This window comes from Eschrichtius robustus, chromosome 13 (genome assembly GCF_028021215.1).
Source record: "Eschrichtius robustus isolate mEscRob2 chromosome 13, mEscRob2.pri, whole genome shotgun sequence".
NCBI classification, from domain to species: domain Eukaryota; kingdom Metazoa; phylum Chordata; class Mammalia; order Artiodactyla; family Eschrichtiidae; genus Eschrichtius; species Eschrichtius robustus.
This window is the reverse complement of record NC_090836.1, coordinates 43,030,587-43,045,823: the sequence shown is the minus strand read 5'-3', so window position 1 is coordinate 43,045,823 and position 15,237 is coordinate 43,030,587. Positions and strand designations below refer to the sequence as shown.

Here is a 15,237-nt window from a genome sequence, read left to right as displayed (position 1 = left end):
GGTACTAAGAGCTAGGCTACTGGAGCCAAACACAACACCTACCCAATATATTATCTTTTAAAACACTCTGGATATAACCCACTGACCCCATACCTCCTAATAGTCTTTAGCCTAATGGGTTACTATTTTGAGACTCAGGCTTTACACAGGACAGGGATATAAGTAATCCCACGGGTGATCAAACTTTATCTTTCTTTACATAAACTGCTGCCAAGTCAACAAAAATCCCATTTTAAAAGATGCCATTAATGAAAATTTTTACTAGGATTAATCACAAATTTATCTATTAAGATTTCTACATGACAGGCTCCTTAACCATGTCCTAAACAAACACTTGTAGAACAAAATATTTAGCTATCTTCAGTTTGTTATAATTGGTTCTGACTGAATCAAAACATAGAAACATATCCCCTTCTTAAAATAGGTTGTGTAGCCCAGATTTGTAAATTTATCCTCATTTTAAAACTAGAAATGCACTATAGTTAGTATAATTAACACAATGGCTATCAGGAAGCTTGTCATTCATATATCAAGCAATATATTTTACATTCAGCAAACTTAATTTTATCAAATGTCCTTTAATTTCATAGACAACAATATGATACATATTGTATAAGAAGCACACAATAGTTTTGCAGTACAATTTCAAAGTGTATACAAATTGGAATACAGAGGTTAAACACTGGTGTGCTGACAGCATTTTTGAACTCTGGATAAACTGCATACAAAACTTACAATTCAAATATTAGCCAATCTGGAAACTTTACTTCCTATAATATAAAAATGATACTTTGAGATGCAAAATATTTTTTACTAACAAACTATATAAACATTTAAAATAATCATTAAAAACTCAACTTTAGAATTTATAAAGATTAGCTATAAAAATATATTGGCAGTCACATTTCTTATAAATGTACCATTCACTACATTACAAAATAGTCTCTTAACATAAAATTGCCTTAGTAACTGTACTATTTTAGAATCTGATAAACCTTACATTAAACCAATTATAAAATCCTCTTGGAAAACTTTGGTATGCATCTTCAGAAGGTTTTTAAAATACTCTAACATCTCAAGGGCCTGTAAACATTCCATTCTATTAAAGCACAACAGAATAAGTAATGTATATTTAACTGCATACAGAATATAGACTCAAAAAACAATTTATTAAATATTTGTAGAAAAATCACCATTCCCAGAGTAACCAGAAAACAAACCATTTAAAAGTATCAAACTTTTAAACAATTCTCTTTCCATTCTGATAAAAAAATGTTACAAAATCACCACACTCCATTCATGTACCTTAGATGCCTTTTAGGACAAGGCCTCAAAAACAGTTAACCCAGTCTCAAAAATCCTCTCAAATCCAATAAACAAACTTTTAAAAACCCATTTAAGACCTGATGATAGAGCAAGTATACATAATCAGAACACATAATTTATATATTTAGTTGTATATTAGCTTTTTTCTATTTGTAATTTAGCATTTATTGGCAGAAATAGCACACACACACACAATTGAAAAAGGTAAATTTTAGGAAACAGTAAGAAATGCAAACCTATAGGGTAAATGATTTATTTTTAAAAATCTGATTTATCAAATTTCATCTTATCTGCCATTTTTGGAATATTGACAACTATTGTTATTTAGAAAATTTGAATTTGTGAAAGTTCATTTCTTGTTTCTTGAGTATGTTTAATTTTTACAGCGCTTCCAGTTGTGCCAGTAACCTCCTTGAGGTCTTTTTCCACTTTATCCTCTGTCACCAGATCTCTTGCGTAAGATATTTATCTTTGAGTTGCAAAAGCCTAAATAAAAAGCTTCATTTTTGACCTTTTAATTCATAAAACTCCACTAAAAAAGAAAAGAAATCCGTCTAATTTTTCAGCAAGTCCACAAAAATATTTTCTTTCTTAAGAATCAAACACTTTTATTAGAATAAAGATCCTTCAAAGTTTTCAACTCTTCTATTAGAGTTTTATTTTGATTTTCCAGGACTGCAACTCGATTTTCCAGACATTTCACATATTCTTTCTTCTTTCTGCGACATTCTCGAGCAGCTTCTCTAAATGTAAGCATTAAAAAAACCAATGTTAGAAAAAAGTTCACATTCCTTAAATGGTAAATGCACTTCAGTAATCTTCCCTGGTCATCATTTTTTTCCTCATTAAAAAAAATTAAGGTATCATCTATATACAGTGAAACACAATGATCTTCAGTGCAGAATTCAATCAGTTTTGGCAAATGCATATACCTGTATAACCCACCCACCCATCAAGACATACATTTTTATTGCCCCAGAAAGTTCCCTCATGCCCGTTCATCTCCCCAAGCAACTACTGTTTTGATTTTTATCACCATAGATGATGAAATTTTTCCTATTCTAGAACTTCAGATACCAGAGTCATACAGAATGTACTCTTGTGTCTGATCTCCTTTCACTCAGTATATTTTTGAGGTTTATCCGTGTTACTGTGCAGTGGTTTGTTCCTTTATATTGTTGGGCATATTCCACTGTATGAATATCATTACAATTTGTTGATCCATTCTCTTGGGCTGTTTTCTAGTTTTAGCTGCTATGCATGTTCTTGTGCCAGTCTCTTTGTGAACATATGTCCCATTTCTCTTGGATAAATACCAAGAAATGAAATTTATGGGTCCTCTTATTAACTTTTGGCACATAGATTCTCTAATTTTTATTTACTGAGTTTTAATTACAAACAGTGCTTCCATTCTCAGTTTTGTACATGTCCTATTAGAATATTTCTATGGATTTACATTCAAGTTTTACATACATATAGAAGTAAAAAGTATTATTTTGAGTATTTTTTATACTATGGACTGTAGATATTATCTGCAACTGGCTTTTTTTACACATACTATTTTAATGATGTTTCTATTGATATACTGGTACACAGTTCTTTGCCATGTGGACATTTCATTGTTAATTAATTTTCACTTCCCTAACTACTAGTGTGATTGAGCATATTCTCAAAAATTTAACGGTCTTTTGGATCTGCTCTTACATAATTTGCCTATTCATACCTTTTCCATTCATACTTTTTGCCCATTTTACAATTAGAAATTATTTGAAAGATGAACAACCTAAGAACTCTCAGCACATTATACATAGTATCCCTTTATCTGTTTCTACATTATTTTCTAATCTACCACTTGATTTCTGATATTTTTATTTCTTAATGCAATAAATGCTCTTTTTTAAAGTCTTTTTCTTGGCTTAGATTAAAATGTGATACACTATGTACTTCTCTCTAAATTTTATCTTAAAGATTTTATTGCTTAATTTTCACAGTTAAGTCTTTAATCCATCTGCAATTACTTCTGTATATGGTATAAAATAGGAGTCCAATTTAATTTTCTTCCAGATGTGGAGTTGTGTCAGTATCATTTCAAAAATATATTCAACATTTTTTCAGTTGGGTTGTACTTCTCTTATTAATTCAGAAGATCTTTATATTTTTTCAAACAAATCTGTTTGTTTTTGGTTAGATATGTTGCAAATATCTTCTATAGGTTTGAAGCTTATATTTTCACTCACTTTATCTTTTGATGAAAAGAAGTTACTCATTTTAATGAGGATTCATCAATTTTTCACGTTAATTTTTTTGTGTTTATGTGTGTTGTTTTAAGGAATCTTCCTTATACTTGAAACCATGAGATTATACATTTTCACCTAAAAGTTTTTAAAATTTCACCTTTCACATATATGTTTTTAATCCATTTAGTATGATTTTTGTGTATGGTGTGAGGAAGAAATCCAATATTTTTTTTCACATATAAATAACTAACTATCTTAGCACCATTTATTGGAGTCCCTCCTTCCCCCAATAATCTGCCCTACCAGGGTTTCATGTATTCACAGATCTGTTTCTGAGCTCCCTACTCTATTTCACTGGTGATTTTGTTTATCTCAATGCCAATATCACGTGATTTGAATTACCACAGCTTTAAACAAAACTTGATATCTCCTCACCTTATTCTTGTCTGGAATATTTTGGCTGCTCTTGGCCCTTTACTCTTCTACAAATTTTAGTATCAACTTGTCAAGTTCTTCAAACAACCTGTTTGGGTTTTGATTGGAACTGCATTGAATCTATGGATCAATTGGGGGGAAAAATAGTCATCTTTATAATACTGAGTTTCCATATCTATGGACATAGTATATTTCTCCATTTATTTAGATCTTCCTTAACGTCTTTCAAAAACATTTTACAATGTTTTCCGTAAATGTCCTGGACAGCTTTTGTTAGATTTATTCTCACGTATTTTATTTATTGGTAATATAAATGATATCTTTTTAATAATTATTTACCAAACTCTTTATTGATTATGTGAAGAAATACAGTTGATTTTTGAAAACTGATTTTATATCTAGTAACCTTATAAACTCATTACTTACAATAATTTTTCTCTAAGTCCATTTGGTTTGTTTTTTTTTAAATCAAGCAATCATATAAAAGATAGTAATAGTTTCTATTGTTTTCATTTAAATCCTTGTAATTTCCCCCCCCCACCCCCCCTTTTCCTGTTTCACTAAACTGGCAAGGGCTTCTGGTACAAATGTTGAAAAGAACTGGTTCTTTTTCAATTTCAAATAGTTTGCAGATGATTTTCCTGTATATTCTAAGCAGATGAATATATCCTTGCTAATAATAATAGTTTTATTTTTCCTCTCCAATTTTTATCATTTTTATAGTCTCTTGAGCTTTGATGATTTATAATGACATCCTTTTTTTAAATACAAAAGACATATTTCTTTCCCTCTCTCCATTAGATTACTGAAGACTTCACAAAACTCATTCTGTCATCTGCTCTTTCTGCTGACTCTTGCTCCTGAAAGGCAGTGTGGTATTCCCTAAGACTTTGGACCCTAAAATTTGGACCCATGAATTTAAACCCTACCTCTATCAGTTACTGAGCAGTGTAACCTTGGTCAAGTAACTTAACTTCTCTAGGCCTCAGTTTCTTCATCTCAAAAAAATGGAAATAATTTTTTGTGACAGTTGCCTAAGGGGTTGGCACATATAATGGAGGCCTAATTCCTTGGGTAGTCTGATTTTTCAACTTATATTTGTTAGAACTCAATGTATGGGAATAAATTAGAGCCTGTGTTGAGGTTGCTTTCTCCAATTGGGGGCACTAGCTGTCTCCAGTTGGGGGCACTAATTTTTTAAATTACAATTCTCAGCTTATGGATGTAGTACTTCTTGGGTCTTGACCTCATGAAAAATAATCTGTGATCCAGTTCTCCAGCCTGCAGAGGCCCCAGGCTCTGTCCCTAGTCCCCTCTGCATACCAAAGCTATACCAATTACAAAGATCTGAATTTATCCCTAGGATATACAGGGGCTGCTTCAGTGCTTATTTAACATCATGGTCCTGGGCTTCTGGTTCGCGCGTCTAACCTCAATAGATTTATCTTACTTTCTGCATGCTCATCCAGTCATTTAAGAGGATGGTTTTTATATTTCATCAAGCTTTTATTATGTAGCTGAGGTTACACTGTCAGAAAGAGAAGTCACACTCTAGTAATTTTTAACAAGTCTTTTGGGTTTCCTAGGTACACAGTCATATCATCAGCAACGAGATACAATTCTTTTCTAATATTTACATAACTTACTTCATTTACTTGTATTTGTCGGAACCTCCAAAACAACAGATGGTCCCTGCCTTGTTACCAAGTCATTTACAGTTATGCTTCCTCTTGTTTTTAGTAAAGAAACATTTTATCTTGAAGTAATTAAATGTATCCATCTGGTCCTTTTATGGTAATTTTAATTGCTCTAGAAAATTATCCTTTATTCTAATTTTCTAACTTATTGGAGAGGACCTGAAAATAGAACCTTATTATAATTTTAAAAATTTGTTGTATCTGTGGCTATTTACACTTTTTTGTTTCTAATATGGTTTATTGGTGTCTTTTCTTTTCCCTTGAACACACTGCAGAAGGCTACCCATCATATTCTTTTTCTCAAAGAACTAGTGATTTTTAATGCCTGATGTATATGTAGTGCATATAACAATGTTTAAAATAGATTTAAAACAAACAGAAATGTTTCTGGGGGTTAAATGACTACTATATTTCATGATCAAAATTCATTTTTAAGAGCAGTTCTGTACCCAGAAGTATATTAGGTATTATGCAGAATCCTGCTAATTCTTGCCTGTTCTTACTCTAGTCAACAGCAAGCAGCAAATTATTATTTTCACTTAACTTTGTCATCTGAATAAGAACAAAATATATTGTCTGAAAAGTTTTGCTTAACAGTGCTATTCAAAGGATACAATAAAAATGGAAGAACTCTAGGTCATATATTAAATAAAGAAACTATGCAAAGGAACTCACTGATCCACTGGAAATGTACTAGACATAATCTAACACTCAGTTAAAATAATGTTGATATAATCCCCTCTCCTTATTTCTAATATACAATCTCAGTTAATATCTGGTTATATTTTGAGATTTATAAAAACATTACCCATTCTGATAGTATAATTTTACTACCTACCTATTTTTCATCAACCTTATTTCTCTTTTCAGTTGGGGGTCATCTGTCTTAGTTGTCTGAGATGTAAGGGTTACGGGAGATGTCATCACCACGGTTTGTGGTAGCGAAGTAGCTGAAGGCGTGGTACGGATCTGATACGTCTGCATATCTCCTGATGCAGCTGTGTGGTCAAAAGAATGAGTTAATTTGTAAGTGTCTTTGAAAGTACTTTGCGATGCTTTCCGTAGATACTTAAGCAAACTTACTTTGTACAACCACCTGGTTGCTGGGCACAAGTATTTGCTGTCCATCAGAGGTCTGTGCATACTGGAGAATTGTTGTACCTTGTTGAGTACTGCCTGAATTTGTCATGGTTAATGTCTGAAGCCCCTGTACTCCATCTGTGCCTGGACTGGCCAGCTGTAAGGCTCCATTTGGGGCAATGGCAACTTTAACCAAAGAGAGAACATAGCTAATATAAGGCTGTACAACACACTAATGACAAAGGATTGGCAAAAAAAAATTTGCTATTTATTAAAACAGGTTTAAATGCAATTCCACTTGATAACTGTTGATTACTTTGGGTGAGCTATATGTAAAACAAGTAAAACGGCATTTCTTCAGAAAATTTTGTATTTCAGATGCACTAATCTTAAATTTAGTCTCAAATTGTACAATAAATAACTGATTGGTCAAAACCCATTTTGGGCTCTATAGAGCATTCCATGCTAATTGTTAATGTTGTCACAGCAGTTTTGGGCCATTAGAAGAGGGTACCACCAATGACTAACTTTTAAAGGAAAAATAAGTAGAGGAAATATTAACATACTTTGTAATTTTTATTTAAAAGCATTAAAAAGATTGTATTTTAAAATATTTTTGAATAGATAAGTGTGCCTATGGAAGAAAATTCAAAAAGCATAAAAGGTTACATAATGAAAAAGTAAATCTTCATACTCTTTTCTTAGCTCCACTCTCTAGTGGTGACCGCTGTTTCTGATTACCCTTACCCTTTCCCTACTACCACACTACAAATATTCCCATATACTTTAATTTAATAAAATGACTTTAGAAGTAAAGACATTAAAATTTTTTAGATTCAGAGATTTGTTTTAAACTTATACTAGGAATTACTTTCAATCTCCTTCCCTGCAACACACATTACATACATATATAAATATATTTATATAAATATATAAATAAAAAGTCCCATTATCCCTATTTATTCCACTGTCCACTCCCCACCCCCCCTCCTGAGGTAAACATTATTTTGGTGCACAACCTTCCTAATCTTTTCCTATGCTCACACAGATTGATATATAAATATCAAATAGGTTTATTTACACACATTATAGATACACATCTTTTGATGTTAAATATATATGTTAATACAGAATGTTTTCATTTTTGCAACATATCTTCCTGTACTTGCTTAACATGTGTATTTACCTGGTTGAATTTACTTCTTTTAAGAACTCAACTGTAGTGTTCAATACAGTAGCCATGAGCCACGCATGGCTATTTAAATTAACTAAAATTAAAATAAAAAATTCAGTTCCTCAGTCTCACCAGCCACATGTCACGTGCTCAGTATTCACACATAGTTTAGCAGCTACTGTACTGGACAATGCAAATACAGAACATTTGCATCATCAAGTTCTACTGGATCATGCTGCCCTAAATATGACTTGTACTACACTTACTTCAGTTGTAACATCATATGAAATATTAGCCCAAGTTTCTATGTAGTTTTCATAATTCTAATTTTTAATGGGTTTAGAATAAACCATTTAATATATCATAACTTTTTAAAAAATTTTATTGATTGATTGATTGATTGCTGTGTTGGGTCTTCGTTTCTGTGCGAGGGCTTTCTCCAGTTGCGGCAAGCGGGGGCCACTCTTCATCGCGGTGCGCGGGCCTCTCACTATCGCGGCCTCTCTTGTTGCGGAGCACAGGCTCCAGACGCGCAGGCTCAGTAATTGTGGCTCACGGGCCTAGTTGCCCCGCGGCGTGTGGGATCTTCCCAGACCAGGGCTCGAACCCGTGTCCCTTGCATTGGCAGGCAGATTCTCAACCACTGCACCACCAGGGAAGCCCTATCATAACTTTTAACTTGCTAATATGCTGCCTTAAAAAATTTTTTTTGGAAACAGCAATACATGTATATGATTAAAAAAAAAAAATTCAGTTTTGTTGAAAATGAAAAGTGAACCTCCCAATTGCCTCTGATCTCTGCTCCTAAATTTCCTTCCTTGCAACCGCTATTCCCAGTTTCTTATGTGTCCTCACAGAAATATTCTATATATATTCTTAAAATCATATATTCATAACACATTTTAATGAAAGCCTACGTGCGCCAGGCCCTGTATGCCAAGGTTATAGTTGTGAACTTATATTCCTTGAGGACAGATCATAAATAAGCTAATCTATAATTATATACATTCTATAATTAAGCTACTATATTTTATAGCATTTATATGTAATTATAAAAAGTGAGGATGTAAGGCATGTGAGGATCTGGGTGAAGAACGCGCAGGTAGTAGGGATGACACCTCCAAAGATCCTGAGGCAGAAACAAGCTTCGTGCGTTATAAGGAACAGCAAGAAAGTCTGTGTGGCCAGAATGGCATCAAGTGGCAGGAGCTGAGATCAGAGTGGCAGGCAAAGCCAGATCCTGAATGTAATGCCTTGTGGGACCTATTCTAAAGTCACTGGAAGATTCTGAGCAAAAATGGTGTGATCTAATTGACATTTTAAATAAATTGCTTTGGCTGAGATATGGAAAAGTATTAGAGCAAGAATGGAAGCAAGATGACCAATCGGATACTGCAGTAATTCAGATGAGAGTGTAGACTGAGGTGGTGGAGAGGATGACTGGAGATGGTGAGAGGTGGTCAGATGGGACACCAATAAAACTTGAAGAACAGGGGTTAGGAGAGGAGGGAGAGATTATCTACAAACGGACACAGCACAAGTGAATTTCTTGGGGTGATGGAGTGTCTTGATTGTGGTGGTGCTTAGACAGCTCCATGCATTTGTCAAAACTCACAGACTTATACTCTGAAGTAAGTATATCATTTACAAGCCGTGTATCACTTACAAGCTGTGTGACTTCAGGGATATTATCTGACTCTCTAAGCCTCGGTTCCCTCATAAATTGATAACTGCCCACCTCACAAAGTTGTTGTAAGGAATAAATGAGATAATACTGAAAAAGAACTTTGCATTATTTCTGGCTCAAAATGTTATCCTTTAATAATCATCACTATTAAAGTATGACAGTTTACACACCACTTCTTCAAACAGAAAGGTTAGTTTTTGTGTGTCTATCGGGTGGGAAACTTATTCCTATACGTACTGTACTGTCCGGTGCTAGTCTGATAGATGGGAGTTGGAACAGACATAGAAGTGACAGCAGAAACTCCAGGATTTTCTCCGTCTCCTTTTCTGCCCCGTGTATCTTCAGAAGATAGGTCTTTCAAAATTTTTCTGTGAAAAACAGAACTCTATTATTAATGTTGGTGATGAGGACAGCTTTACAAAGAAATTACTAAACCTTTTTAATCTCAGGTTAAAAATACAGTAATCTGGTAGACACCTAAACTCTTGTGTCAAGGAATCCTTTGTTTAGCACATACTGTGTTTTAGCACAAACTAGACTTTGTTTATTAGCAGGCTGGTTATATTTTAGTTTATGAAGACCTGAAAAGAGACACTGAGCAAAATACCCATACAGAGTGCCTTTCAATATACAAGGCCCTTGCAGAGGTATAAAATGTCTCCTTCCCCTACAGGAGAGATGGCTCCATTGTGAGGTATTTCATTAATTAACAAAGTACTATTCATTTTCTAAATAGTGTCAGTGACCTTTATTTAAAAAGATTAAATTTTGGACTTCCCTGGCGGTCCAGTGGTTCCAGTGGAAGAATCCGCACTTGCACTACACAGGGCACAGTTCGATCCCTGGTTGGGGAACTAAGATCCTGCATGCCACGTGGCGTGGCCAAAAAATAAAAATTAAAATTAAAAAAATACTACTATAAAGACTGGTGGTTGTCAAGGGGGAGTGAGGTGGGAGAGGGATGGATTGGGAGTTTGGGGTTAGCAGATGCAAACTGGTATATATGGAATGGATAAACAACAAGGTCCTACTGTATAGCACAGGGAACTATATTCAATATCCTGTGACAGACCATAATGGAAAAGAATATGAAAAAGAAGGTATATATGTATGTATAACTGGGGGGGGAAAAAAGCCCATTTTCCTAACTTTGATGGAAAGTACAAAAAAAATACTACTATAAAAATGCAGAGTATCAGTGATAAATAAAATTGCTTATTTTAACAAGAAGTACATTTGATTCCACAGGCATCCCTCAGACTTGGTTGAAAAAAAAAAAGGGACTCATGGCAAGAATAAGGGGATGGAAAAAGATGCCTTGCTGAAAAGAAAGGTCTTCCAAAACACAGCTGGGGATGGAGGGAGCATTATTTGTTTCTGGGGAAAAAAAGAAAAGGAAAAAGAAATGTTTACTCAAGAATTCTGTGTTTATTGTAGAAAAATCAGAAAACCTGAACTACTTGTGTGAAAACAATAACAAAAAAGAATCACAAAGGAAAAAAAAAAACCCTCAGCATTAAAAGGGATCTTTCATGTTATCTGTGCTAACCCTCCAGCCCGTGGAGGAATTCTCTAACATTGCTAACAGCCTCTACTTCCAGGAATAATTCATCTACAACTTCCAAAAAGCAAACTATTCAATTTTTGGATGGTTAGAGCTCATCCTTATTTAGACTCACAGCTAATTCCACCCATGAAGCTAGAGTAGGCTTTACCCTAATTGGGTCGGCCAAAAAGTTCATTTGGGTTTTTCCATAACATCTCACAGGAAAACCCGAATAAACTTTTTGGCCAACCCAATATATCCATGCCCTACTTTGCAATATTTGACAACTGCTACAGGTCTTCTTTATTGGAGGCCAAATAATTTTAGATCCTTCAGCTGTTCTCTTACCACACATTGAAGATCCTTCTCCAGCTTGGTCTCTTTACTCTGGACAGTCTTCCCACCAAGAGCTGCAAGTGTAGACTGTACTAACAGAAGTCCCACACAGAGAGCAAGAGAGGTGGCAGTCCTATAGGACTCTGTGTTAGCCATCTGTAGAATTGTCACAGTGGTTTGTAAACCTGCTTATGTACCAGAATCAGCTGGAGAGGTTTACTGAATTCAGATTCCCAACTGGTACCCCTAATGATTGAGTGGACAGAGCTCCAGAATCCATTTAACAAGCTGCCTGCATGGTCTTAAGCAGCCAGCCTCGCATGAGACTGTGGAATGCTGTGGCCACTTCTTTTTCAATTTTAAGTTATGAAACTTTTTTTTTTTAAAGGAATTCCTTTATTTATTTATCTATCTATCTATCTATTTATTTATTTATGGCTGTGTTGGGTCTTCGTTTCTGTGCAAGGGCTTTCTCTAGTTGCGGCAAGCGGGGGCCACTCTTCATTGCGGTGCGTGGGCCTCTCACTATCGCGGTCTCTCTTGTTGCGGAGCACAAGCTCCAGATGCGCAGGCTCAGTAATTGTGGCTCATGGGCCTAGTTGCTCCATGGCATGTGGGATCTTACCAGACCAGGGCACGAACCCGTGTCCCCTGCATTGGCAGGCAGATTCTCAACCACTGCGCCACCAGGGAAGCCCAAGTTATGAAACATTTTGAGCATAAAGAGAAGTACAGAAAATAAAATACCCACGTACCATGTACCAAGAATCATTAGATGCTATTTTGCCATATTTGCTTTAGATATCTCATTTTTAATAGGAATTAACTTACAGATACACCAAAATGTCACTACCAATTCCTTTCCCTGCTCTTCTCCCCCCTCAAAGAGTACCATTATCTAAATTGTTGCTTACCATTCCCATATATATTACTTTATTTTTACTATATTTTGAGATATTATTTGCCACTGTTCTGCATTCTTCCTCATCCTCCTGCCTCATTCTTGGAGAACCTTAGTCTTTTGGACTTCTCTTTCTCTATCTATATTCTTTCTAATGAGCTCATCTGTCCCATAGGCTTGAATACCTTGTGTATACTGATGACCCCTCAAATGATATTTCCTCAACTTCTCTCCTTAACTCGAAACTGCTATATCCAATTGTGTATTGAATACTTCCACTCAATAGGCAACCTCAAACTTAATACATCCAAATCTAATGTCAGGTATCCTTCCACCGCGTGCAGTCTTACCCACGTCAGTAAATATCGACTCTGTTTTTCAAAAATTTTGGAGTCATTCTCTCTTTCTCACAACCTTTATCCAATTCATAAACAAATCCCATTGTCTCTATCTTGAAAATATATCCAGAATCTTACCCACCCTCATCACCTCCACTGCTGCACCCCAGTCCATGCCACCACCTCTTGACTGAACAGTAGCCTCTAACAGGTCCTCCTTTAGTCTGCCCTTCCCTTACTACAGTCCATTCTCCACACCAGTCATCAACAACCAGTCATCTTTTTAAAATGTCAGTCAGATCAGGTCACTCATCTGCAGTGGCTCCCTATCAGAATAAATGACAGAGTCTACAAGGCCATAACTTGTCCCTGTGACCTCTCCAACCTCATCTCTGACCACTCTCCCCTTTATATTCACCATTCCCCCCATCTTGCTACCGGATTATCAATTTTACTAATTCTTTTTCCCCCAAAGAACCACCTTTCAGTTATATTATCTCTATTAGTTTTCTTTTTTCAAGTTCATTGACTTCTGCTCTATTTTCCCCCCTGGCCATGCCATGCATCTTGCAGGACCTTAGTTCCCCGACCAGGGATCAAACCCGGGCCCCTGGCAATGGAAGTGAGGAGTCCTAACCACTGGACCACCAGGGAATTCCCTGATTTCTGCTCTTAATCTCTATTATTTCATTTCTCCTGCTTGCTTTGAGCTTATTTTGTTTTTCCCCTAGTTTCTTCAAGTGGAAACTTGTTGATTTGAGACTTTCCTTCTTTTATAAGTTTTTATTTAATAAGGTAAATTTTCCTCTAATTATTTCCCACTGGTTACAGCTCCAGATTTTGATATTTTCATTTTTCATTAAGTTCACAGTGCTTTCTAATTTCCCTTAAGATTTTCTGTTTGGTCCATGGATTATTTCTAAGTGTGTTAATTTCCGTATGTTTGGAGATTTTCCTGTTATCTTTCTTTTACTGGCTTCTAGTCTAATTCAAATATGAGAACTTTGCATAATTTCAATTCTTCTAAATTTGTTAAGGTTTGTTATGATCCAGGATGTGGTGTTTCTTGGTGAATGTTCTTTGTGCACGTGGGTAAAGTGTTCTGAAAATGTCAGTTAGATCCGACTGGTTGATTGTATTGTTCAGTTCTATAATCTTGCTGAATTTCTGGCTACAAGTTCTGTCGGATACTGAGGTAGGTGTACTCAAATTTTCAGCTATAACTGTGGATTTATTTTGCTTTTCAGTTCTGTAAGTTTTTGATACATGTATTATGAAGCTCTGTTGTTAGATGCGTACATATTTAGGATTGTTATGTCTTCTTGGTGAACTGACTCCCTCTTTATCTCTGATAATTTTCTTTGCTCTTAAGTCTTATTTTGTATGATATTAATATAGCCAATTTTCTTTTGATTATGTTTTTATTTCTCTTGCTTATATATATAGCAATAGTAGTAATGGCTTATAAGGTATGTATACTCACAGTATTTTGAAGAACTGCCAGATTGTTTCCACAGCCACTGCCCCCCTTACCAACACCTGTTATGGGTTTTTTGTTTGTTTTTGTTTTTTAGGCATCCTACTAAGTTTGAAGTCGTATCTCATTATTTTTTTTTTATAAGTGTAGCTATTTATTTATTTGTTTATTTATTTTTTAACATTTATTTGTTATTTATTTATTATTTATTTTTGGCTGTGTTGGGTCTTCGTTTCTGTGCGAGGGCTTTCTCTAGTTGTGGCAAGTGGGGGCCACTCTTCATCGCGATGCGCGGGCCTCTCACTATCGCGGCCCCTCTTGTTGCGGAGCACAGGCTCCAGACGCGCAGGCTCAGTAGTTGTGGCTCACAGGCCTAGTTGCTCCGCGGCATGTGGGATCTTCCCAGACCAGGGCTCGAACCCGTGTCCCCTGCATTGGCAGGCAGATTCTCAACCACTGCGCCACCAGGGAAGCCCCGTATCTCATTATTTTGATTTGCATTTACCTAATGACAAATGATGTTGATCAGTTTTTCACATACATATTGGCCATTTGTATATCTTCTTTGGAGAAATGTTTATTCAAATCTTTTCTTCATTGTTTAACTGGGTTATTTGTCTTTAACAATATTTAGTCTTCCAGTTGATGAACATGTGATGTCTTTTTGTTTAGATTTTTTTTTTTTTTAATTTATTTATTTTATTTATTTATTTTTGGCTGTGTTGGGTCTTCGTTGCGGTGCGCGGGCTTCTCATTGCGGTGGCTTCTCTTGTTGCGGAGCACGGGCTCTAGGTGCATGGGCTCAGTAGTTGTGGCACGTGGACTCAGTAGTTGTGGCACGCAGGCTTAGTAGTTGCAGCACGTGGGCTCAGTAGTTGTGGCTCACGGGCTTTAGAGCGCAGGCTAAGTAGCTGTGGTGCACGGGCTTAGTTGCTCCACGGCATGTGGGATCTTCCCGGACCAGGGCTCGAACCCGTGTCCCCTGCATTGGCAGGTGGATTCT

At 35.7% G+C, this 15,237-nt stretch overlaps 1 protein-coding gene across 4 annotated transcripts in view; it reads right to left on the bottom strand.

Annotated features, from left to right (window-relative positions):
• Nucleotides 1–896: 896 nt before the first annotated feature.
• ATF1 (activating transcription factor 1) overlaps nt 897–15,237 on the bottom strand; it is a 60,818-nt gene continuing 46,477 nt past the window's right edge. For 2 of the 4 annotated variants that reach the window (XM_068561122.1, XM_068561124.1), the window contains 4 exons: nt 9,874–10,004; nt 6,779–6,961; nt 6,534–6,693; nt 897–2,069 (listed from right to left, as the gene is read on the bottom strand). In XM_068561122.1, coding sequence (XP_068417223.1) covers nt 1,925–2,069; nt 6,534–6,693; nt 6,779–6,961; nt 9,874–10,004 — 619 coding nt within the window. In that variant the 3' untranslated portion in view covers nt 897–1,924. The remainder of the gene's footprint in view (nt 2,070–6,533; nt 6,694–6,778; nt 6,962–9,873; nt 10,005–15,237) is intronic. The other 2 variants (XM_068561125.1, XM_068561126.1) reach the window with 1 other exon arrangement.